The sequence below is a fragment of the Haliotis rubra genome, unplaced genomic scaffold (assembly GCF_003918875.1).
Source record: "Haliotis rubra isolate DU_JTF1 unplaced genomic scaffold, ASM391887v1 Scf143, whole genome shotgun sequence".
Taxonomy (NCBI): domain Eukaryota; kingdom Metazoa; phylum Mollusca; class Gastropoda; order Lepetellida; family Haliotidae; genus Haliotis; species Haliotis rubra.
In genome coordinates, this window is record NW_025765370.1 from 300,540 (window position 1) to 327,226 (window position 26,687).

Sequence of the window (26,687 nt, forward strand, 5' to 3'; positions counted from 1 at the left end):
AGCCCATTTCTGGTGTTCCCCGCCGTGATGTTGCTGGAATATTGCTAAAAGCGGCGTAAAACCAAACTCAGTCAGTTAGTCATCATTTGCATTTTATCAATCTTGTAAATCCCCTACTTTTTTTGAATGGCATATTGAGGACTGTCTTTGTGAAACTGGTTATCCTGGGTTCACGCAAAAGTTGACAATAAAAAGTGTCATTTGCCATATTTGGAGGTGAAGAATACTATTTCATGGCACTATGACAAACTTCATGGATAACAACATTCTTATGTCATGAGTTGTCATTCCTGCTTGACATCGGTACATGAATCTGTATTGGAACGTCGCACTCACGAAATGAAAGAGGTTGTTATCCATGTAGTTAGTCAATATTGTAAAATGCCACTCAATAAACTTCTAGGAATTAGTTTTTCTGTCGGAGGAGGTAGACATTGCCATGTCACATATATTTAATTGACCATGTCAGATGTCCCGTCCCCAAGCTGGAAGTGAATTGTCAGAATTCAACATTTCCTTTGAACAGAAAAGGGTCCAGTAACTTTTTTCCTGCTTCATGTGAACTGTTGATCCATTTCGTCATTTATCAAAATTACTAAAGAAGACAGATGTGTTCACTAAACTTAGATTTAGAAGCAAGCGTAAACGAAACAATGTAGCAATCATGGTAACGTTAGAGAGGACAACAGAAACACACAACCAATCAGACCACGCCAATACGTCTACAAGAACGGAACCATGACGTGGGTCGCCATATGGTGTTGCATGTTTTCTGAAATTGTTATATCACTGTCACAGAAACACATATCATATAACCCAGAGTACTGACAATTCAATTCTTCCGTCCATAGCTTTCAAACACAAACACATTCAGATCCAAATTCCAGATACATTGCTGTTAATATATATGTCGTGTCGAGAGTGTACTAACTTCTATGATTATGCAGGTGTTGTAAAACATGTGTTGTTGGCGTACATGTGTCTGAAGATATAAACCTTGAACATGTCGTGTCGAGAGTATACTAGCTTCTAAGATTATGCAGATGTTGCAAATGGGCGTGACGTGCACGTGTCTGAAGATATAAACCTTGAACTGCACTGATTATAAGTTTGCAATTCGGCGATATAGATAAGACTTTGCCTGCTATGTTTAGTTCACTCTGTTGTCACAGAGACGATGGTGACAACGTTTATATTTCTCTGTGGACTCTCCACATGTCTGCTTGTAAGCGGTACAGGTGAGTTGACAATATCCAACCTACTCTTAATTATTGATTGGTGGCAAATGATGGGCATAAATTGTGTCTGAAACTAACCTAACGTTTTGTTAGTTTTTTAATGTTGACCTGCGTTCAATCTGTGAACCTGTCAAAATGTTGAACATACACTAAACGCAAAAGAAACGTTACCCTCCTTCCTTAATGACGGAGGTACCTATCTTCAGCTGGCGTTGTGATGCGTGGACGTCCACTTCATGGTCTGTCGGTGACCCCAGTCTGTCTGTAGCAATGAGTAAGTCTGATAACCGTGATACGGTAGCATCCGAAGACGTTGGCAACAGCATGTCGACTCCATCTGCACCATCCCGATGGCTCTTTCTCTCTCTCTTCAGCTGTTAATCGTGGTATACTTTTCGTACTTGTGTATCATATCATGCTTTCTAGTCTCTCTTTATACCCTATAGAATCATTCTACACGTGAAATGGATGCAAATACGGCTTGAATATTGCTACGTTTTTTCAACTGATATTGCTCTGTGTAAACAGAAAATGGAAAAATCTTACTTTGCAAGCTAAAAATGTTAACAAAGATAACCTTAGATGTTCCTAAACACAATATCAAAGAGACGTTTTACTTGTTTTCACTAATGCAAATCAGCAGAAAATGTTTTAAAAGACTGAGATCATAAGGATGATTCTTTTACAAATTTACACACTCTATAACAGTTATTTCTTGTTTTAATAGTTGAAAAATGGTGACTTTAAAGGGTTTATCTTTGTCTCAAAGCAGAATTTTAATTCAACCTTTCTTTCGGACATTTAAATCACTGGTATTGGTTTATTTCGGCATGGACGACTATAGGACAATATAATTCTTCTGAAAAAGATGCATTTCACCTAAATCTAAATGCATTTGAGAATTCTTTTTCGTGATTTGCATAAAGCTGTGTTGTTCAGCTTTCTTGTAAACTAATGCCTTCCAACGTATCTTTGATAGTTTTTCAGTAATTCATAAGGGTAGAAGGCTAACGTTTCTGTTGGCGTTTAGTGTATGTGTGCCATTCGATTTGTGTCAGAAACGTTGATTTTTAAATTTACCATCGCATAATTTTCTGGGTGTATTTCTGGACACCTACATTTACGCTGTGTGAACCTAAAATAGGGCATGTTGATTTAATGGCCAGTCTTAATCGAGAGTATTGTCAAGGTCGGGTTTGCATTGATTGTATTGTATTAAAACAAATGACTTACAAATACATTAAAATACATGAAAACATACAATCTTTTCATAATTCTGTTCATCATTACTTGTTACTCCTAATCTTTCTAAGCTTGTCAGTACACAACTAGCTTCTAAGACTCACAACCACACTTAAAGGCAATTAAGGTGGCGCTAAACTACCGTATTTCCTCTATTAAGCGCCGGACCTCTAATAACCGCCGGGGATAAAGCAGTGCTTTAAGAAATAAGCGCCGGGCCTCTAATAAGCGCCGGGTTTGGAGGTCCGTTGAAAAATAAGCGACAGGGGCGCTTATTAGAGGAAATACGGTAACTCGATTGTCAAGTAACGCTGGCACACATACAAGTAATTGAATGTATGTTTAAGGTCAGATTGTTCATGTCGATCTCGCGTCTCGAAGTGACGGCATGCTACAGACGTGTGTGTTACCATACGAAGTCAAAGTAACCATTACCTCGGAGAAGGAGACTGTTCATCTGAATCTGGAGAAGAATGAACACGTTGATCACGAGGCTCCAGTGTTTCTCATCAGACACGACAAGGATGGACGTGCATACACTGTACAAGAGCCAACTCTGAAAGTACAGGTAGGTCAGGTACACTTTGATCTGTAATAGCCATGTGTGAAGTTAAAATCGCGGGATTAATACTCGACCACCGGTGTTACACCTTTTATTGTGCCATTTACCTGTAACATGGAAACTACAAGAACCTGGCTGCCAATGCCAGCATGGTGTGTGCCAGGCACATGGCACATGCAGCCTCTATAACACCTGTCTGCACAGGAGCAGCGTGTGCCAGAGCCCAGGATGTACATGCTGGCAGCAGTGAATGAATTAATTTTGAAAAGTCACTAGACAGGAGGGCTAATTAAGTAAAAATGCTGCTTGCCCACGTCATACTTCACTGGCCCTGCAAAATATTAATATCAAAATGCACATTGGTCAGAATTGGTGTGATGTTTGGTAATTGAAGATGGTAAGTTATTGTCCCCCTTGGAAACAATATAAATCAAACAAACACAATCAAGTTGAACGTTACATTTGTATTGAAATGCGATTAACATTTTTAATATAACGATCTTCGTGTGACAACGAGTTAATAATACCACGAAACGTTTTCAGACGGACTTTTATATTAAGACCTTAATGGTTGATGTAATCATATTCATGTGCATTAAATAAAGAACAAATTATCTGAGATTTTCAGCCAGCCAGTCGGGTAACAATAACAATATTTTACTGGCCCGATTTATTTTGAACGCTGGCTGTCAGCCAGCTCATCAGTATGGCAAGCTGTTAGGGACCAAATTGCTTTGTGAAATGTGCCGGGGGCGCTGTGCTACATGTACAAATCAACCTGTGACAAATGTGTGTTCCATTTTTCGTTGCTTTGTTTTGTTAATTTTGTTTTGTGATGTGTCACTGACCTAAATATGCATACCCTCATGTGATGAGCATGGTATACATTATTACATTCTGTACTTGATAGCCTTAATACACTTTACCTCTAAGAGAGGTGTTCCTTATTTTGACGTGCTGCAAAGGTCTTATCAGCATGGAATGAAGTCTTTGCTAGAACACTGATACGCGGTATTCTCTGTATGGAGAGCTAGGTCGTCGTGCCTTGTCCGTAAAGGTCCGGGTTAGAATCTGTCTTCAGTAACCCATGCTTGGCGTACGAGGCCACTAACGGGATCGGGTGTTCAGGCTTGCTGACTTGGTTGACACATGTCATTGTATCCCACGTGCGTAGATCGATGCTCATGATGTCAATCAATGGATTGTCTGGTCAAGACTCGATGATTTACAGGCCATTGCCATGTAGCTGGAATATTGCTGAATGCGGAGTTAAACAAACAAACAAACAAACAAACAAACAAACACACTTTTCCCAGCTCTTCCATGTCCCTTCTTCAGATATATTGTTAGTTCCATATAACCATTCTATTTCATAAAATTGATTTGGAGGTAAACATTTCCTCGAGTAGACATATCAGACCAAATGGACTAATTTTATGAACTGCAGTATTGACATTCATTTCCTATATTTTGACATGACGATTTACAGAGTGTGGGAATGTATCAAGACAGAGACAACCAGGCCGTTATGAAAGTATCCTGCAAAAAGCGTCCGCGACAAAACATACAAATATATTTGGTAAGTTGATTTTGTGACGTTATTATATGTAAGGGTGACAAGGTTACACATGAACGCCAGCGTTTAGGAACAATCATATGGGACGCCCTTGACCAACACCTCGCTTATTGGCATTAACCTATTGATACTACCTGAAGCATGGAATCTTTACGGCCACATTTGTATTGCTGTAATATGTCTGAGTAAAATATACTAACAAACATTGTCAGTTTATAACAGTAAGGGGCGGTGGGGTAGCCTAGTGGTTAAAGCGTTCGCTCGTCACGCCGAAGACCGGGTTCGACTCCCCACATGGATACAGCGTGAGAAGCCCATTTCTGGTGTCCCCCGCCATGATATTGCTTGAATGTTGCTAAAAGCGGCGTAAAACCATATTCATGCACTCATTCAATTATTACGGTAAAATAGGACATGCCCACATATTGTCATCACAGTTTCATCACATTCATTTCATTTTCTTCTGTTTTACCTATTGTCTGGTGAGGACGTTTTGAATCTTAAAAGTACATATTTGAATATTTGAATCTTTGAATCGTATTCTATATCTGCTGTAACATCGGACCCATATGTTTGTTTCAGGAGGGACGTTTTGTACCCTCAAGTGGAAAGCTCTACCATCTCGCACCTGTTCAATCCCCATTAAACACAGACTTTCACCCGGGGAACGCGGACGCGCATGTAATGAGAGAAATGAAGCAGTCGTCTCATGCCACGGGTAGGGTGTTGTCCACAGCAAAATAAGATTGACCGTTTGAACAGATGTCCAGACATAAATATTCAATAAATATATCTGTTATTTTCAACAAATGTTTGCAGATTCGGTGCACTGTCCAAATCGCTCGGGACTGGTTTGAACAGGTTTGTTCCTTTGTTTGTTTGTTTGTTTAACGCCGCACTCAGCAATATTCAAGCTATATGGCTGCGGCCTGTAAATAATCGAGTCTGGACCAGACAATCTTGTGATTGACATCATGAGCATCGATCTACGCAACTGGAATACGATGACATTTGTCAACCAAGTTAGCGAACCTGACCACCCGATCCTGTTAGGCGTACACAGGTACAGAATGATTGTAATGTACATGCATACCTAATATGTCTGTTGTGTCAAGTTAAGAGTTATTTTTAAAGGTAGCCGAAGGAGAATTTAAGAAATCGTACATGTATATCGTGTTAGTGATAACAGTACCTGGAAATATTCCGTATTTATATCTTATTATCTTCCGGGCGGTGGGTAGTCGAAGCGTTCGCTCGTCTCGCCGAAGACCCGGGTTCGATTCCCCGCATGGGTACAATATGTGAATCCCATTTCTGGTGCCCCTGTCGTGATATTGCTGGAATATTGCTAAAAGCGGCGTATAACCATACTCATTCATTCACTTATTTACCTAATAAATACAAATTTATGGATAACAACTCCTTGTTTATTGCACAGAGCGACGTTTCGATGTAGTTCTTACAGCGTTTACAAGATAACTTACTCACTAACTTCCAGAATACCTTATCACTTATTTATCCTCCATTGTAGCATTTCCATTTCGTGGCTAAATAGATAGTGTGTTCAGGCTCGCTGACTTGGTTATTGCTCATTATATTAATCACTGGTTTGCTTGATCCAGACTCCATATGGACTTGGATATTACTAATTATTACATAATTTAAAAATTCAGATCGGACTGGATTAACAGCATCTGTGGCACTTGACAAGAGAACAGTTGATATTGACACCACCACGTTTCAAATAGACATCCTGGCATACATCGACTTCTTAACCGTTCAAAGGTATGGTAAACTATCGAACTCGAAGGCACCACTTAATTTAGTTCGTTATAAACGTAATTCGTTACACACATTTCATTTTCACACAAGGGGATACACCCGAACAGGCCCCAAGCCGAACCGGCCCCTGGATATTTAACTGGTGCCCCTGTCGTGATATTGCTGGACCCAAACCGGCTCCCCGTCGTGATATTGTTGGATATTTAACCCAAACCGGCCCCTGGATATTTAACCCAAACCGGCCCCGCACCCGAACCGGCCCCTGGGTTAATTAACGGTAATCAGACAGACAATTAATCAGTAATCAATATGCAAGTAGTCGGGACCAAAAACCCAGTTCCATATATCCATAAGTTCGTTATATGCAGGTTCGTGTTAAACATGTTTCACTGTACATTGTTGTTTTTGGTACACATGTCAAATATGTACTGACATGATTCATGACCTTATGTCAACCAACTTATTTGTTTTAAAACTATGTATGTTCATTTTGTTGCGCGTCGCTCTGCCAGTTTGTTTTATCAGATATGTTATATCTATCCTTGTGACGTAAATTGGCAACAAAGAAAAACACGTGAAGCTGAATTATACTCGGAATGTGAACGTCAACAGGTGATCGGGATAAGACGACATTTAGGGAAAAGAAATGAAGGCTACCAGAAGGTGTCATACTTATAATTATACCGCCGTATTTATGATACTAGGAAGCACAGCTGGCCCAGTTGACTGTTGCTCACGGTTCACTGTGCAGAGTTACCTTCCTTGGACAGAGCAGGAGCTTACAATTATTGTTTGGATCCCCGGCTCGCCCCGATCCTGTTTATACGTACACGTCAAACAAAGGGCTTTCCTTCAACGTGAAGCTGACACGCCAAGAAAAAAAATAAATTAATGTGGCGTCAAACACAATTAAGTTACTACGATTTTCATTGGATGATCGTTTTTCAGTTGGATGAACATTTCAAATCAGGTTGCGCCAGCTCTTCAAAGACTTGATAGTTTTCAGCGCGTGAAACAGGCAGTGGCTCTTCTTCTGAACGACGTATGTCAATGTATCCTTTCACCAATGACTCTTAGAACCCATTACTGAATCATTTTAGTGTCAATTCGTACAATTACATGTACGTTAAATTAATACATTGTTGGGATGACTGGAACATCCCACACATGCTCTCGAAAGGAAATGCCAAGGGACTTGCTCATGATATTAATCACCCGTTTGCATAATCCATATTATATACTGATTATTACATATATTATAAATTCAGATGGGCCTGGAGAAATCTTAGACACAAGTCAAGTCCAGTGTTCTTATCCATTCTCTCAGGTCCAGACTATATCATTTACATACCGCCGCCATACAGCTGGAATATTGCTGAGTGCGGCGTAAAACTAAACACACTCACTCACTCACTCATTATCCATAACAGTTCGTGGCGACGAACTCTGCATAACTTCAACATATGTAGATGGCAAATATATGTATTGACGATAATTTATGGTACTTTTCACTGCCCAAATGGTTTATGATGTCACAGTAATCTTTACGAATAAGGACTGCCTCCGTGGTGTAGTTGTTAGAGCGTCCGCCCGGAGAGCGGAAGGTCACGGGTTCGATACCCGACCGCGTCATACCAAAAGACGTTAAAATATGGTACTTGTTGGTCCCTGTCTGGCGCTCGGCATTAATGGCTACAACAAGAACTGGTCGGCTCGGAGTCAGTATAATGTGTCTGAGTGGGGTATTCATGCTTCACTGCGGCATGGTATCTCAGTGGGCTAGCACTATAAAACCAGCTTAAGTCTGGGCTAGTACAAGCAGCCGCACATACACATACACACGCATGCACGTCGTCATATGAGCGAAATATTCTCAAGCACGACGTTAAACCCAATTTCACCTCACCTCACCTTTACGAATAAAAGATATTCATTTTCAACGCTGTGTTTGTCTCAAGATATTAACTCTTATTGATATACTGCAGGTGAATCTTCGCTACAAGACAATATCACCTCGTTTCAACGTCCACCTGATAGGATGCATCATTGAGGTATGTTGTTTGTAGCTAAATGCATTTACAGAGAGTGTATGGCACTCCTTTTCAACTTTCAGGAGTGCAGTTCAGTTGAATCTGGAAAGAACCATTTAATACCCATATTGTTACGTATTATGTATGACACGTGTATGTGTAATACCATCGTTTGCGTTCAGGCGTGTTTGGGGTTATCGTTTCCCAACACCTTCAATCTTGCACGTTTCATTGATAATAATATCCGTCGACATTTTCACCAGTCTCATACAAGCATCCAGTCAGTGTTACATACATGTTCATAAATACATGTTTATGTGTGGTCCTGTGCACATCAGTTGAAGTTAAGCAACGTTGAGCACGGAGAGTTCTTGGATGGGTGACCGTGTGTGGCAGCTTGACTCCTGAGAGTTTTCGAGGACTTCAGTCCTACCCCACAACGAAGCACATGTGATGCATGTGATTTTGTTCAAAATTGCCTCTGTTCACCCAGCAGAAAATGGGTACCCGGTGGGATAAGTCATGAGTCTAGTAACCTTCCAGCGCCCCACAGACAATACTAATAAGAGGTAATAATAATCAGATTGTGCGCTTTAGCAGGATATGAAGCCTGTAAAGGCGCGTTATAAATATTCTCATTATTATATTATATATTATACTGAGATCAACTGACGACGGATGACCCATTTTGTGTTTGACGCCCTGCGTATACTGCGGAAACCAGGGACGTCCCCTAAGCTTTTCGGCTAACGCTACCTCTAACAGATGTTGGTGCCACCAGTGGGTTAGGATACGCTCACCTTTTCGCGAACACCTTGTATCAGGACTATATAAAGCCAAAAAATTAATAAAATGTTTCTGGTATATGCATACAGACTAAAATGATGCGATGACGCGACTTTTTTTTTTTTTTGACAATGTGTTTTTTAATAATGATGATACTAGTTCTTCGCAGAAAGTAATAAAAAGAACTGTTGGTTCATCTGCTGACAGGTTTTTGGGGACATGTTGGTGACTTTTGGGGATGTACCCTTGAAAAATATCAAACTCTGGTGGCAGCATACACTGCTGCAGCTTCAATTTTGTTGTATGGGGATCAACCATCCAAAGGCCATCGCCTAGTAGCAGGCAAGTTTAAAATGTACATATGAAATAATGAATTCAAGGATGTGTATACTTTTATACTATTGCAATGGGGAACTTTCATATTTTGTCAATTTATTTGTCTGAAATATCAAAGGAAATATACTGAAAGCCATTAAAAACGCAATTGGTATTTGTTGTCCTGAAACTGACAAAAGTTCTATTGAAGATTTTTTCCTGCGATACAGAGGATGTAGGGATAAAAGGCTGTTATTCTTGCCCATTTCGAGTTCGAGTCCCGGAGCATTCCTCTCACATGAACTTTGATACTTAACCTTTGACATTTCTCGTAAACACAACCACATTCATGAAACACGTTGTGCACATGCATTACCTGCACCCAGGCCCTGTAAAAGCACAAGGAATTGTGGAACTCAATCACTTTGACAAAATGCCACACTTGACACAAGACGAAAGAATCAGCCAAGGTGCTTCAGATGTGATGATTGCCAGGCACTTTAATGTGCATTCATCCACTGTAAGTCGACTCAGACAACGATTTCGGGCTACCGGAAGTGTTGCTGATCATCCGCGACCTGGTGCACCACCTGTGATAACAGCTCGACAAAACCGCAATATCCGAGTATCACACTTGCGAAATCGGTTCCAAACAGCTGATGATTAAGCAAGGAGGACAATTTGGACAAGTCAACGTCATTGCAGCGCCCAAAAGGTGCAAGGACGCCTTCAACATCCGGTGTCATCACCCGTACCGTGGTCCAACCTTATTGTATCGCCACAGACTTGCCAGACAGCGATGGGCAGCAAATGGGGCCAATCTTGGCAACAGGACATGGCCAGATGTCATTTTTTCAGATGAATCGAGGTTTAACTTATCCTTTGCAGATGGACGTCAACAGATTTATCGACGTAAAGGAGAAAGACTTGCGCCAAACTGTGTCCTTGAACATGATCGTTTTGGAGGGGGTGGTGTCATGATCAGACCACAGACCATCAGAGGCTGCAGACCATCCAACAGCTGTTCCTGAGAAATGTGTGTCTTTCAATGCCCCAAAGACTGCGAGCATGTCTTGCAGCGCACGGTGGACACACACGATATTGACTGCAAGTGACCCCTCCTTTGTTTGATGTCGTTGTTGCGTCACTGATGTTGTTGTTGACTGGACATTTTCAGATGAAATTATTCACAGATGTTCGCAAAACATATCTGCCAGTTGGGTTTATATATGTTGAAATTAGTGTGAGTAGAGAAGTATGAATGTCAAATTGCATTTTTAATGGCTTTCAGTATATAAAACAATGAATTAGATTTTAATATTTATTTATCCATGAAATGATTATACATTGTTTGAAAGTAATTTAGAATATTACAATGACTAATTTATGTATTTGTTGTTGTTTTTTAAAATTTGAAATTCAAATTAATATATAGATACTAAGGACTACTTATATTTATGAAATTATATTTCTTGTAGACATCTTATGATACTGTTGTGCAGTTCAAAACGTCTATTTGGTCTATGTATGGTCCTGAATGTTTTGGAAACATGCGACTTCATAAGAGCTTGAAAGGCATTTTTCTTCGGCAAATGCGTTCCTTGCACCTTGTCATCGCTGAATTGTAAGTGGTAAACCATGTATTTACCAAATTCCCAGGTGTCATTGAAGTTTACGGTCCATGGAACTGACTGGAATGGACCAGATTGTTTATCTCCAACTGGCGTCCTTTTAAAGATGAGGTCCATCTCTGTTGCCATTTCGTTTGAGCATATGGATCTTGCTGACGGTGCATAATTCTGCAGGAGAGGGCAATATTGTCTCATCCTGTTCTGATCCACCAAAGTCTAATGCAGCTTTTGCCAATTTATCAGCTTTTTCATTTCCAAATAGTCCAACATGAGCAGGTATCCATGAAAATTCTACATTTAAAAGATCTTTACTTAATTCATTAAAGTGTCGAGTATAATAATATGCTAATAATATGCTCAGGAGAAACCGGTATGAACTGCTTGTAAAGCACTGACAAAATCGTTGAAAATGACCGCCGATACAGGTCTCAAAAAATGAATCTAAGCTTTAATGATTGCTGCAAGTTCAGCAGAAAATACTGATAAGTGATCAGCTAATCGTACACACTCCCTTTGCCCATTTATAATCCGGAAAAATACGCTTGACGCGCTGGGTTGAAACTGACGCGGGCGGAAACCAGAAACAAGACATATTTTTTTAGGCCTATATAAGGAATCCTTAAACATATACCTATAACAATCTCGGAATCCAACAATGGGCTTTTAAAAAGATTTATGATAGTTATGAGAATGAATGTGTCCCTTACATTTATATGCTTAAATGCAGATGTACATTAACTAAGTCCTATACAGTTCATATGGATATCCTTTAAAGGACACAAAGGAGGGAGATTGGTTCCAGTCTGTAATTCAAAATGAAAAAGATGCATCAACTGTCAACGGACACCTACTATTGGACTCATTTGCGAATTGGACGGAAACCGTTCACGCTTTTCCGAAGCACGATTTCATAATGATTTTTACAAAGTAAGTAGCATTCTTTGGTTTTCAGCTTAGAAGGTATTTGCTCTGTGAATTATGTCAACAAATAACTCTGTGAGTGGTAAATGGTCGTCGTGCTGTTGGCATGAATGTACTTTTCCGAAATACTAGCGATTGAGCTTGTCTCTAGATTTCTAAGAAACGACCAAAGACGTATTTAACTTTATCTAACTTTACACCAAGATGTATTCTAGTGAATGAGTCGATCCCAATGACGTGGAGAATTTGATAACATATCTAATTTTAGTACAAAATGTTTGAATCGCAAGATTGAAACATTCCTTAAAAGTCTGAAGTCGGGATAACCATCAGTGAGTGAGTGTGTTTGGTTTTACGCCGCTTTTAGCAATATTCCAGCAATATCACGGCGGGGGACACCAGAAATGGGCTTCAGATAACCATCAGCTTCACGAAATAAAACAATATATTTGTAGAAGACCAGGGTTTGATTCTCCACATAGGTACAATGTGCGAAACCCTGGAAAACAATGGCGGAAAACCATACTTACTCACTTTGTTATAAGCAATGTACGATGCAAACTGTTGTTTACCTGCTTACATGGTTGACTAAGTAATATATAAAAAAACTGTTAATCGTAACGACATATTTATTATTATATTTGATGTTATTAATGCATCGTCATTGTAGTCACGACATGTATAGACGGCGAGAAGATGGACGCTATTATCACGAAGACTCTATTTCAGGTGAGTACACATTTTTCTGGCTCGTTTTAAAATAAATAATATTATTTTAAAATTACATATGTAATTATGTTTTTCTGCAATAACTGAGGTTTTGTGGGTGTTATTCCTATGGTTGTATAAAATGACGTCACGTCGACGTCACGTTATGGCTCGGACCAAACCGACGCTAACATGATCATCATGTAAAAATACTCATACTAACACGTAAAGGTTGTTTTTACGATGAATACAGAAATGTTGCTATAATTTGACAGGTGTCAGTCAAACAGCATCTGTATGCAAGGAAAGCAAAGGCATATCCATTGTGAAGTTTAACGGAGACTTCATGAAAAATGCACTAGTGGCGTCGCATGAACTTGGCCATGGGTAATACCGACAATATTCAACCGACTATTAAATATTGAGGGGTGGAGCAGAGTAACAATATATATTTTCAGCAGCCATTCCTTATTTGACCTGTCTGTCGGAGTTTTATTCCATACATTTTGGGAATGGATATATAATTTTGATGATGCACAGTCATGTTTTCGTAATGTCTTATTATGTCCACCAGTGCTTCAGAACGAAACTTTATTATTGTGTTGTCTTTAGTTTGTGCGTGCTTGCGTGCGTACTCTCAAGTATTAAAAAAAGTATCCAATAGTCGATCCCTTTATCGTTTAGTTCATGTTCATCTATGATTCACCTGTTTCCCTTTTGCATATACAGTCGAACCCCGTTTATCCGGACATTTTGGTTACACTCGGAAATACATATGTACTGCACTCAGTTAACCAAAATGGCCAGGGGTCATGAATATTTCAGACTCGGTGCCAAACACGACGGCGATGGCAACACGTGCAAGGGAGGCGACCAGTACATCATGACCCCCGCCATGGACACTGACCCTACCGGCCATCAGTTCCAGTTTTCGACATGTTCAATAGCCTACTTTCGACACTACCTTCAAGGCGTTTTAAGATACGGGTTTGTGCTTTTGGCAGCATGTGTTTTTCTTGACGCTTTGCATATGACTTCTCTGATTATTGCCTATGCATGGACAACGTTATATATATATTATGTGCATGCTGGCGTTGTTTTGTCTTGTGATATATAGCTTCTAAATTACCCTATGTGAGTGAGTAGGTATAATTTTACACCGCTTTTAGCAATATTCCAGCAATACCGATGAGAGGAATTGAACCCGTATGAGGCGCCGTTCGATATCGATATGTAAAATCGAATTTGTGACCTCAATATTTCATATTTATGAACTGAAGTTGTGAGCAATAGGAATGACAAGTGAGGTGAGGTGAGGTGAAATTGGGTTTAACGTCGTGCTTGAGAATATTTCGCTCATATGACGACGTGCATGCGTGTCTTATATGTGCGGCTGCTTGTACTAGCCCAGACTTAAGCTGGTTTTATAGTGCTAGCCCACTGAGATACCATGCCGCAGTGAAGCATGAATACCCCACTCAGACACATTATACTGACTCCGAGCCGACTAGTCCTTGTTGTACCCATAAATGCCAAGCGCCAGACAGGGACCAACAAGTACCATATTTTAACGTCTTTTGGTATGACGCGGTCGGGTATCGAACCCGTGACCTTCCGCTCTCCGGGCGGACGCTCTAACCACTACACAATGGAGGCGGTCCGAACTGAAGTTGTGAGCAATAGGAATGCCAAGTATGTATGGATGATGAACTTCGTTATTGTACAATGGCGACGTTTCAGTACAGACACTTGTACCGTCTTCAAGCATGAAACGTCTCTATTGTGCAATAACCAAGTTGATCATCCATAAACACTTGTCAGTAATTTCATATCAATAAATTAAGGTCCAACATCTTCCGAATGTTTAACGTAAGATTTCGTTGGTCACCCAAAGGCACCCATAATAACTGTCAATAACTAAGTAATGATTTGAATCCAAACCAGTCTTGCAAAGGAGATATCGGTGAAATTGCTATTCAATCATTTGCATACACTTGTAAACTGTTATCCACTGATACTGGGTGGCTGTACTTTTAACGATCAAGACAGTGGTTATTGTAGTTTTCAAAATGAAAAATGGATATAAGTTTAATATTTCAATATTAAATGTTAATTTGATGCATATGTACTGGAACCATCACAGCCCACCAGTTAAAAGAAACCAATTTTATCTTGACAGGACACCGTATTCAGTACTGTGTTTCACATCAAGCCTCACCACTATCAACGTAACGCCGACTGTCAAACTGCCCGGACAACTATATAGTATTGATGACCAGTGTCGAAATATTCAAGGCCCACGTTCTTATTTTTGTCGGGTATGTTCAAATATTTTATAGAGGAACAACGTTTTCGGAAAGACAACTGTTTAATGCATTAGAAGCGACGTATCGGTGTAGATGCTAACACCATGTGTTAGTGGGTTAATGTTCATTAATTACGATAACTACTACGATAATGTAAACCGCCAATATCCATTCAGGGTGTTGACATCGGCAGCGCGGACAACGTCTGCAGAAACATGAACTGTGACGACGAAGACGATCCCAGCTTGTGTTCTCTCTACTTTCCTGCTGACGGAACCCCATGTGGTAACAAAAAGGTGTTATACTATCTACAATATTTTCATGTTAAATACATTATACCCCCTTCACACTTGACGCGGAATGAGCTGGAATGTTGTCGGAATGAAAATTCATTGAGATTTCTCGAAATTCGAACTGCATTCTAAAACTTCTTACTCAATTCCGAATGCACTCAAACTATTCGTGTCAATTCTTGTAACATGCCCGAATGTTTTGAACATGTTCAAAACTTTCGAGGTACATTCGAAGTGGCAAAATATCGAACAGCATTTGATGCTGGGGTACCTATCACATGAAGCCAGGAACTTCAATTTGATGGCTAGCTTCATGTCTTGGGGTAGCGCCTTTCTGATATATGTATCCTGCTTCTGTATTCTGGGTTCCACTCTCTGCACCAACCCATCAAACATGGCAGGCTTCAGCCTAAAACAGTTGAGGAAAGACTGCGTGTCCTCAACTCCGACCTCCTCCATCAGTCCTGTGTAATGTCCATACAGCCTCCTCCTTTCCTCTGTCAGCCATGGCCTGATCTGGAATATCCTAGGTCTTTTCCTGTTTCTTCTCCTGGTGTCTTTCAATCAGGTCTTGCTGCAGGACAGCAATCTGGAGCAACGCAACATTGTCCAGAGGGTGCATACTGTATAGGAGTTGTGCAGAGACTGATGAATAGTCCAGATTCAACAGTTTTTTATACCCCATCGTGGAACATTCCGGCAGCAGTCTTAATGCATTTCGAACATTCATGTTTCATTCTAAGTGCATTCGAAGGACATTTGATATATTCGAGATGCATTCTGTTTTAATTCTTTAACATTCGATCCATATTCGGCTGTCATTTGATTCCAAGAGGGTTCTGAATGCTTTCGATATGTAAATTCGTACAGCATTCGAGGTACGTTCCAACTGAAATTCGGATGTTATTCACGCAGCAATCGAACCGGACTCGTACGGCAGTCGAAATTCTTTTTAAGTATTCTTAGTGTATTCTAACGGCATTCTAATTATTTCTACTGTATTCCGATTCATTGGAGCTGCATTCGTGATCTAGTACATTTGGAACGAGTAAGAATCATTCGAAGCGGGTTCGAAGTGTGTTCTAAGTATTCCAACAGCATTCTTACAAAGCTTGAAAAAAAATTCATTTGGACATTCTCTCCCGAATGCGGTTCGAATTTTGGAAATTTTCCTTTTTAGCTGAATCTCCATGATTCCTGTCAATTCGAAATAAGTGTGAAGGAGCCTTAGAGACATGATGCACAGTTCTAAAGCACGACTGCACATTTCCTGCAATTTGTTGGTTTTTCAAGATGTTTTCAAGAACATGACCTTTCGTTTCAGTGGTGTTATGGTGGGAAGTGCGTCTCTTCTGCTCTGGCACCAACTAAATATGGTAGCTACCTTCTGGCTGTATCGCCACCATAATACCTATAACAGTTATTACGACAGGATATTGAATTAATGTTTCATTACAAATCTAAAATTACATCTTTCAAATATCTATCGGGGAAATATTTTTCTTATACAACCAGCATTACAAATTCTGATCTTCAGATAGTAAAACTTTTAAATCATAATTTTGAAGATCCGGGTTAGATATATACATCCAACTGGATTGATGATCTAGTTGACATTCACCGTCTCAGAACATAAGCTTAAAGCCTATATCGTATCTGGTTGATCGATAATTGCTATGCTAATCAAAGACATTGTTCCAACTCTTGGATATGCATGTGAAGATCCGGGTTGAAAAGTATTTAACAGACGTAAAGTATAAAGGAATTCGTTATCGCAGTTTCGATGTGTTTAATTATTTTAAAAGAATATGCCATGTTAACCCATGCTTGTTTTTAAAGGCGACTATTATATACCATCTAAGTACACGTCCTGTCCCAAATTTTACAAATTCAGCATACTAATGTCAGAAAATGTACAGCTTCAGAATATTGCTAGCGTTTATACACCATTGACACGTCACCGTCATCCTGTTTTGTACTTGTACTATGGGCCTCTGCTACAGTAGATTCTCTCTACGATGCGTCACCGTTCCCAGTTGCGACTTCTGCTGACCAGACTTGACCAGATTATTTACAGACCGCACCCATAGAGCTGGAATATTGCTGAGTGCGGCGTAAAACAACAAACAAACATATTGAAACAGATTTACCAGTCACTCGGCTATAGCGAGTATATGAGAAGCTCATGGTATTAGAGAGATAATTAAATAATATAATAGTTAATTTCAACGGCAATTATTCTTTCGTGGGTTGGCAATGCACCGTCAACATATTTCACCACTGATGGACAGATGATGTTGTCACAATATTTGAATTCTCTTTAGTTTTGTTTTCCTCAAGATAAATGCGTGTTTGGCGACAGTGGCAAGATAGTATACAAAAATGAAACCTGCCCTGAGTTCATTACTACAAGAAACAGACACGGCTGCTACAACGAAGTCAACTACCGCCTCTGTTGTGGGACGTGTGAAAGCGTAGCATCCTCGGATCCAGGTCAGTCTAACGTACATGGGCTGTAGGGTAAGCCTTATGGTTAAAGCGGTCGCTTGTCCCGCCGAGGACTCGATTCCGCACATTGGTACAATGTATGAATCCCATTTCCACGATGAATAAGAGTTTTCTTTTACTCCATAGGGGCGGTGGGGTAGCCTAGTGGTTAAAACGTTAACTCGTCACGAGTTCACTCAGTTCATCTATACTGACTGTTAGTCCATGCTGTTCAACCTCGTGGTATAAGTCAGTACATTCCACTGACCACCGTCAACAGTCCACAGTCCATACGACTGTTAACCCTCCTTGTACCGTCATCAGTCCATACGACTGTTCACCTCCTTGTACCGTCATCAGTCCATCCGACTGTTCACCCTCCTTGTACCGTCATCAGTCCACCCGACTGTTCACCCTCCTTGAACCGTCATCAGTCCACCCGACTGTTCACCCTCCTTGTACCGTCATCAGTCGAGCTCCATCCGACAGGTCTACACTCGACACCATGTGTAACTGTTCTCCACATACACACCGTGACCCTCGTATATATGTTACAGTCAGATTGTGAAATCAGTCATTTCGTGAAATGACTAAAAATTTCAGTCATTTCGTGAAAAGAGGGTCAGCCATTTCGAGTCATTTTGTGTAACAACAATCAATATACTTAGTCATTTCATGAAATTTCACTTAATAACTTAATCTACAAAAGTGGATCACAATTTCAACATCACTTATTATCATTTAGGAGATAAACGTACTGTGTTTGGAAATTAGATGAATGTTAGACCGAATTGATAGTCTCTAAATTTTATTTGAAGCCGAACGCGTAGCGTGAGGTTTCAAATGATTAATTTAGAGACTATCAATTCGGTCTAACATTCATCTAATTTCCAAACACAGTATGTTTATCTCCATTCTACCATAACCGATTTAACATCGAACTTCCTCGTCCTGCGGAAGACACTGCGTAATCCGGCATGGGATGAGAGGCAAATTGGACTCGTCTGATAAAGGAGTGGTAGGTTCCGTTCGTATTTTTTTTTAACATTGTAACATAAAAAAGATTCTGTCCAAAGAAAACAAACCAGTGTTTATTCAATGCAATAATGTAATACCTAAGAGCTTGGTTTTTATAATCATAACTCCACAAGACCGAAACCAGCCTATTGTTTTGTGTGCCGTATTACTGTAGCCCCCTGGTCACAGTATAATGGAATCGTCTGACCTACTTATTTTCTTGGAAGTAGACAGTTACGCAACAGTTTGAAATGGCGGACGAGCCAGTGTTTAAATTTTGCGAAAGGTTGAAATTCGACGTGACAGTGGAAAATACTCGACTGACTGTCGAACCTGAACCCTGCAGAATCGAAGAATAGATCCTTTTCTGATCGACCTATAATCTGTAACTCATCAAAGACTGTTGATTTTTATGACCGGCGAGTGTCGATCATGATTTCACGTACGTGCCTCCACCCCGGCATGCGAGGAAGAGTGACAGTGACAGTGCTTTGTGTACATGCGACTAACTTGGGATTCCTTGGAACATTGTTCTCGTCATTTGGGACTGGATTGTGGCCAAGCTTTTCAAAGTGTACGAACATAGCAGTGACAGCCTTCAGGGAAGGTGGCAGAGAACGGAATTCTCATGGTTCAGTTTTTGACATTTTGAACGATGCAACCGGACATGATGGAGTATGAGTGGCAAATTTTGTGTTTCGCCTGACCGTTAGATCTTGCGAATGTCCCATTCTAAACGGAAACAAATATACCATTTACCAGGTAGGTAAATGTTTACGAACGTTTTGCCGCACAAATAGGGATAGATAGGGATGTATTTTTACAAGGTTTTCTGATTTATATGTTAGATATTGTTTGTTTACAGTTTGGGGCTGTGTATTGTAATTGAGTTTGAATATTTGTATAATAGAAGGTAATAATTATGATAGTGAGGTCCCCTAATAATTGTGGAGGAGATATCGTATAATTGTATTTTTCGAGTTTTAATAAATGTTTCATCAGCATTTCCATCACGTCTGTTGTGTTGATATTTAGTCATGTTGGTGGCCAAGCTGAAGTAGTTCAGCAGTGTTGTATACGTGCGCAGTGAAGCGCCGTGAAATCAGACGCATTTTCAATCCAAATTGATACCGTCTGATTTTATGGCTTGACCAATCAAATTCGAGCATTTCACGTAGCCATGGTAGAATAACAGTTAAAACATTTTTTGTGGCAGCGACCGTTGCACTTCAGTTTGGCTTTGAAGCATTTACACCTGTTTGTTTGACACTTGCTTTGTCCAGAGCAGCCACACCTCACAAACCCCTGTCCACCACATATATACTCATGCCAATAATGGTTGTCACCCCCTTCAACTTTTTTAATTGGAGAGGGGGTGTGGGTTCGGGGTGTGAGGTGTGTGTGGGGTTTGGATGGGAAGGGGGGTGACAACCATTATTGGCATGAGTATAGATGAAATGAAATTTCATGAAATGACTGAAGTATATTGATTGTTGTTACACAAATGACGCGAAATGGCTGACCCGCTTAGTCATTTCACAAAATGACTGACTTTGTGTCAGGTGCATGACTCTGAGGGTGTGGGTTCGAATCCCGAATGGGACTCAAACCCAAAAAGTACCAGAATCTGTACTTTTCTAAGAAAGTGTTATCCTAAATATAACATACGTTACATTTGACCACTTTCTAAGATGGCATTGTGTATTTCAAAGTAAAATACTGATCTTGACAAGTACATTGAGTGAAACCCATTTCTGGTGTCCCCGCCGTGATATTCTTAAAAACGGCTCATTCACCCAAACTTCTCATGCTAAGGTATACAAGAGCTGGACGACACGAGCACAACCAGAACGACTACAGGTTTTGTGTGAAGGTATATTCAGTTTATCGCAACATACTGATCATTTCCTCTATTTCGGTGAGTGTGAGCATGGTTTTGCAATACCACATTGGAGGACACCAGAAATTGGTTTCACATCGATCCCCGGTCTTAGGTTTGTACAGTTACATTAATGGGAACGGGAATCGAACCCAGATCTTCGGCGATTTGAAACCACAATCATAGGTTTCTGGTGTGCCCAAGAAAGTCAATATTGCACATTCCGTTTTCTCTATAGTAAATAGAAGGAAAGGGGTGGGTGTGGTACTTCAATGTTTGCAGTATTGTGGCCGTGTTGATAAATGGGATAAACATGAGAATTCTCTTTGAGAACTGAATATCATGATAGTTTTATGGAAATATATACTCTTAAAAAAATAAACTTGATATGTTGTTTTGGAGTTTACTTACTAAGTGCATTTAATTGATTCAAACATGACATCATTGCTCAATTACAGTAAAACAATCGCTTTACAAATTCTAAAACATTATTATCGAGAAAGTGTTCGGTAAAACCACAGAGGGCTCTTAAAGCCACCTGGTCAGAGTAAAATGTCAGTATCTGGTGTGACCAGCATGAGCATCGATAACAGCTTGGCAGCGGTGACCCATAGAAGAAAGGAGATTCCGAATGCTCTCTTGAGGAATGTTTTGATACTAATGCTGAAGTGCTGTGTGCAGTTCTTGTAGTGTCTGAGGTGGCGGATTACGCTGGCGCAAGCGTCGATCAAGAGTATCCCATAGATGTTTGATGGGGGACAAATTGTGTGATCGAGAAGGCCAAGGTAACACCTGAACATTGCTTTGCTGGAGGAAGTCCTGTCAAACACGTGCATATGAGGTCCGTCATTGTCATGTTCCAAAGATCAACCAATGACGTTGATAACGGGAACGACGTGACGTTGAACAGGTCTTCTTGCAAAAAGGGATTTGAATTGTTGTGGATGATGCGACCGTGGTGTTTGAATGAAGATGTCTCAACCGGATGTAGCGATCCTGGGCGGCGGTGGTAACTCCAGGTCGACCTGACCTGGGTCTGTCATTAACACTCCCAGTATTGTTGTATATCGGGTCCATAGGTTTGAGATGGTCTGTCTGGACACGCTGCAGTGCGTGACGGCAGATGGCGTTGTGTCGTTGAGCTTCTGTCAGTCTTCTCATTCTCTTGTCGTCTATAGTGGCTTAAAGCAATGCAATTTGGAGATCATAGTCACAGCTCAAGGTGATATACAATTCCATGATGCATGTGCATTTTATGTAGGGTTTTAGCGATTCACTACAGACGTAATTAACGTTACGTTTTTGTTTAACGTTTATTTTTTCAAACGTTTTGTCGTCGGCAACTGTTCCCCTACATGCTGGGATTCAGCATGGATTGGTTGGTGTCAAATATTTTCTTAAAATTCAAAAAATATTTCTGTCAAGTTTCTTTTTTGGAAGTGTATAAATTGAAAAAGAATACTGTTTCTTTGTTGTCAACACATAATATTCAGGCAGAAAGAAAAGTCATTTTTCTCTTCACAGGATGTAGATGGGGTAACAATTACTGGATGATAGGCACTTGTGATAAAGACCAATGCAATTCTACGGTCAGCGGTAAAATGTACTACGATATCTGCTGTGAAACATGCGCCTTCATGAGACCAGTGGCAACATCGTTGCCTACAAGGTCTACTACCATCGCGCCATCCAATCATGGGGCAACCGGGGATGTTGTAAATACACATGTAGGCACAACCTCATCTACGTCGCATTTCCAAGGTAAGTGTTCCTTTCCCTCCGGTGAAGTTTCAAGAAACAATATACGCATTAGCAATACTATTACTACCCGGTAAGAAGCAGAGGTAGTTTTAAGATCAGTAAGAAGGAAAATACACAAGATTCTGTTTTCAGTGGTAATGAAACCTGGAGCGTAGATCCAGATAAATGCGATAATTCTTCCACAAACCGAAAGCAATATTAATGTGATCATATTCTTAACAAGGTGGAGTAGGAATTTCCAGTTTTCAAAAATATTTGATCTGTCACGTGTGTGAGCCAATCGCACTCCTCTGCGTTGAAAAAAACTCGCTTTCACGAATCTCTTCCCTCGCCATGTCACATGAGCTGATGTCGTGCTTGTTTGATAGACACAGGAACAGAAGGTAAACGTCATTATATGGAATTTCACCAGTCATCAGTACTGGCAATGATGCGTCGACTTTGGATAGGCCTCTACATGTCTGCCACAAAACATTTTGAAACTTTAATAACACTTTATGAGGCTTAACAAATTGTAACCTTGCATGACTATACAACGTTGAGGAAGGGTCGTATGGCACACCTCGAAATCTTGGCAGAAGAGCATGCTCGATTGTACCCCACAAGTTGTGAAATGATTTAGCTTGATCGTCACGTGTCCTCTCTTGAATCAACCAGGTATTAGTCGCACATAGCTAGAAAATGGCTATTGCGGCGTTCAACAAAATGCAATCACTGAACCTAGTGGCTATTTACCCACGGTACTTCACTAATGATGAATCGTATACAATAACTACCAATATTACAATAACCGTTTGGCTGCTAGTACATTTGTGGTTATCATTGTCTCGGGAAAGTGTACTCTGTCACTGCAAGGTTGTTCAACGTTGAAAGTAACTGACGATCCCTTCTTAAATCAATACTTTGTTATCAGGCGGATATCTGATGTGTCCAGATGATTGGGTAGCTCACGGTGGGTCTTGTTACAACTTTATAACCAGTCTGAAGACATGGTCTGAGGCAATGGTGAGTATTGACATCATTAATGGATATATTTATGCAATCAGATGTGGGTGTTTGGTACATGTTTCGTAATTTCATAACATTGAGTAAAGATACAGTTAATATCTCAATGTGTTTCTAATATATATAAAGACCTAAATATGGGGTGTCCTTCCAATAATGTTTATAACGAGCTCCAACTGTGGTCATCCCTGGACATCCCGGAGCAGATTTGCTTCATTATTCCATGCTTTCTGTAAGAGCCGACTACCGAGGAGGGGTTAGTGAGGATCGGGACATGCCTAATTTTATGGATCTGTGTTTGTTCTTTAACGAATTGGTTCTTTATATCCTGACTCGAATATTTTCAGATCTCTTCTATAAAGCAGGGATATTGTTGACGGTTGGGTTACATCCCTACATGTACTTGGCCTAAAGACTCACTTCACGGTGATATCGCTTCAGCATGCATCATATCATGTCTTTTTCAGACCAGTTGCCAAGCGTCTGGTGCCAGCTTAGTCAACATAGAAACATCTACAGAGAATGAATTCTTGAAAAAGTATCTGCTGAGATTCTCAAGTGAGTACCACTATCAGGTGTTTTGGTCCAGGAACACATGGACTCTATAGACATCAATAGCTTTTCCTAAACACACTCACACTCGAAGTAGCTACGATAACGCACTACTGGTGTCCAGTCAACATCATTGATCAAAATAATCAAATGGTCAGGCTCACTGATTTGGATGGTGCTTGTAGTCACACATTCACTCTCGAAGTAGCTACGATAATGCACTACTGGTGTCCAGTCAACATCATTGATCAAAATAATCAAATGGTCAGGCTCACTGCTTTGCTTGATGCATGGATAGAACCCCACAAGTCCTAACTATTCGTACGCGCGGACAAACGATTCATGCAAACTGCAACAGTCATTTATAGTGCATAAGGACAGTACATACTTCACAAGTACTTATGTCTGACATAGAGCATTGCCAACTTCACACCAGCACTATTTCTGCTTGTTATGAGGGACGATGTGGTAGCCTAGGGGTTAAAGCGTTCGCTCGTCACGCCGAAGATCCCGATTCCCCGTATGGGTGTTATGTTGGCAGCCCATTTCATTGCTTTAATATTGTTAAGAGCGGAGTAAAACCATACTCACTCACTTTTCTTGTTATGAAGCCTGTTCCTCTGGTTGGAGCAGCTGGGCTGGAGGGACGGACATGCTGGTTGAAGGACAGTGGCGCTGGTCAAACACTGGCAAGACGATATCATACACTGACTGGGGCGATGGTCAACCTGACAATGACCAGGCTTCCAGTAATGACTGTATGCTGATGTGCTTCAGTGAAAAGTACCGTTGGGGAGGCGAAGACTGTGGAACAAAGCAAAGCTACATCTGCGAAAAGTAGTAGGTTTCTATGATCTAGGAGATTTTCTACATCTAATAATTGTAAAGTCAACACAAGATAATCAGTCTTATCATGTATCTGTGGAAACAGATGCTTTTGCGTGTAAAAGGTACGATAGCGATGACACGTACATGAATGGTCATCTGACGCATGAGAAATTAGTTCTACCTTTGCGTGTCCTGCATACCGGCAACACCTGTAACAAACACACGCACAGGCAAATCAAGTGTTTAACTGAATACAAATGAGAGTAAAAGTAAAAATAACTTAGTCGAGGAGACTAATTTAGAAATGGTCTAGACATGTCTTCTGTAAAATCCTTCAAAAGCTTTACTGAGGCATTTGATACTATGACACTGCATGACGCTCTCTGACTGTTTTTGGAAATTTTTATAAGCTGGACCTGCTGGAATATTGCCCATTGAATTGAACATTGACTATTGGAGAACAGCATCTTGTGGAAGTTCCAGTCATAGATATTCAGGCCTACCAAAGAAAACGTTCCCACTGTGCAGAAAAACGCAGAAAAGCCCACATTAATCGTGGAAATAGCAACATAAACACATTACCTCGCTACTGAAACAGTAAAAACAGCAACGAAAAACTATGAAACTGCAACACTTTTTATATCAGCGAACTTTGACCTCTACTGCGCATGCGCATTACGATCCGGGCTTCTTTCCAATTTCCCAGCAACCGTGAATCGCCTCGAGTAGAAAAGTATTAAATATGTTGAAATAATTGCTGTCAATCGTTTCATACGAATGGAAAGTAAACTAAACAAGTGTGCACACAAGTATCATGATGATAAATGCCAAATAACACAATTTAAATAGTTAAAAAGGAATGTAACTTTTGTCCAAGCTGGAAAATGTCAACATGCGGTCGAGACTTCCTCTTCCATGTGCGCATGCGCAAAATCGAAGTTGCGGGCTCCTAGTTTTATGATGCAGTGTTAGCGATTTAAAGTTGCCGTTTTTACTGTTTCAGTAGCGAGGTATTATGTTTATGTCGCTATTTCCACGATTAATGTGAGCTTTTCTGCGTTTTTCTGCACAGTGGGAAAGTTTTCTTTGGTAGGCCTGATATTTGTGGACATGCTTTACCACTCGTATGCAAGGTATATACATTTAAAACAAAAGAAGTGGCTCCACTTGTCTGTTATTTAGCCCAGATTCAGGTGTGGAAGTCAGTGGAAGACAATTGGCTTTTTCTGGAAACATATCAGATCTTCAATACATCTAGAGCTGAAATTAAACTTTGGATGACACAGTAGTACCTTTTGTGAGAATATTATAGATATTATGAGTGTTCACGGACAAATCATAGCATGCATCGATATTCTCCAACAGGCTGGCACCTCTTCAAATTCCACTGATTGGCTGACTACCTTGCTGTTGTTACAGTACAACCACAATACCAAGTGTAAGATGTGTATTGCATGAATAACCAGTCTACAAAGATAATGAATTCATTATGTGATTATTCAAGGCGTTTTTGTTTTATTCTTTCCATGTATAAAAGGTTCTTCTGTTACAGTAGAGACAGCGTTTCCTCACAAATGCCAGAGTTATTCTGTAAACATACCGCAATAATACAGCAATTTGAACTTCAGTCCTTTAGTTCTTTGCCAAAGAACTTCAAACCAAAGAACTACACAAAATACTGTAACACCAATGGCACATGTGAAGAATCCTGGTTAGAATTGGTCTTCAGCAACCCATGCTTGTCGTAAGAGGCATCCACTGGTGAGGC

At 40.3% G+C, this 26,687-nt stretch overlaps 1 protein-coding gene across 2 annotated transcripts; it reads left to right on the forward strand.

Moving 5' to 3' along the window:
- Positions 1–1,164: 1,164 nt before the first annotated feature.
- LOC124269209 (A disintegrin and metalloproteinase with thrombospondin motifs adt-1-like) lies at positions 1,165–26,419 on the forward strand. Of its 2 annotated transcripts, XM_046704225.1 has the most exons (20): positions 1,165–1,238; positions 2,828–3,048; positions 4,532–4,621; positions 5,201–5,336; positions 6,292–6,403; positions 7,349–7,442; positions 8,386–8,451; positions 11,938–12,089; positions 12,754–12,812; positions 13,067–13,178; positions 13,617–13,778; positions 14,971–15,109; positions 15,274–15,393; positions 16,715–16,766; positions 17,731–17,883; positions 22,298–22,534; positions 23,448–23,539; positions 24,007–24,097; positions 24,703–24,931; positions 26,285–26,419. In XM_046704225.1, coding segments are annotated over exons 1-20 (2,379 nt in total). In that variant the 5' UTR covers positions 1,165–1,177; the 3' UTR covers positions 26,286–26,419. The 2 variants fall into 2 exon arrangements, with proteins under 2 accessions (XP_046560181.1, XP_046560182.1); XM_046704226.1 differs by lacking the exon at positions 17,731–17,883.
- The last annotated feature ends 268 nt before the right edge of the window (positions 26,420–26,687 follow it).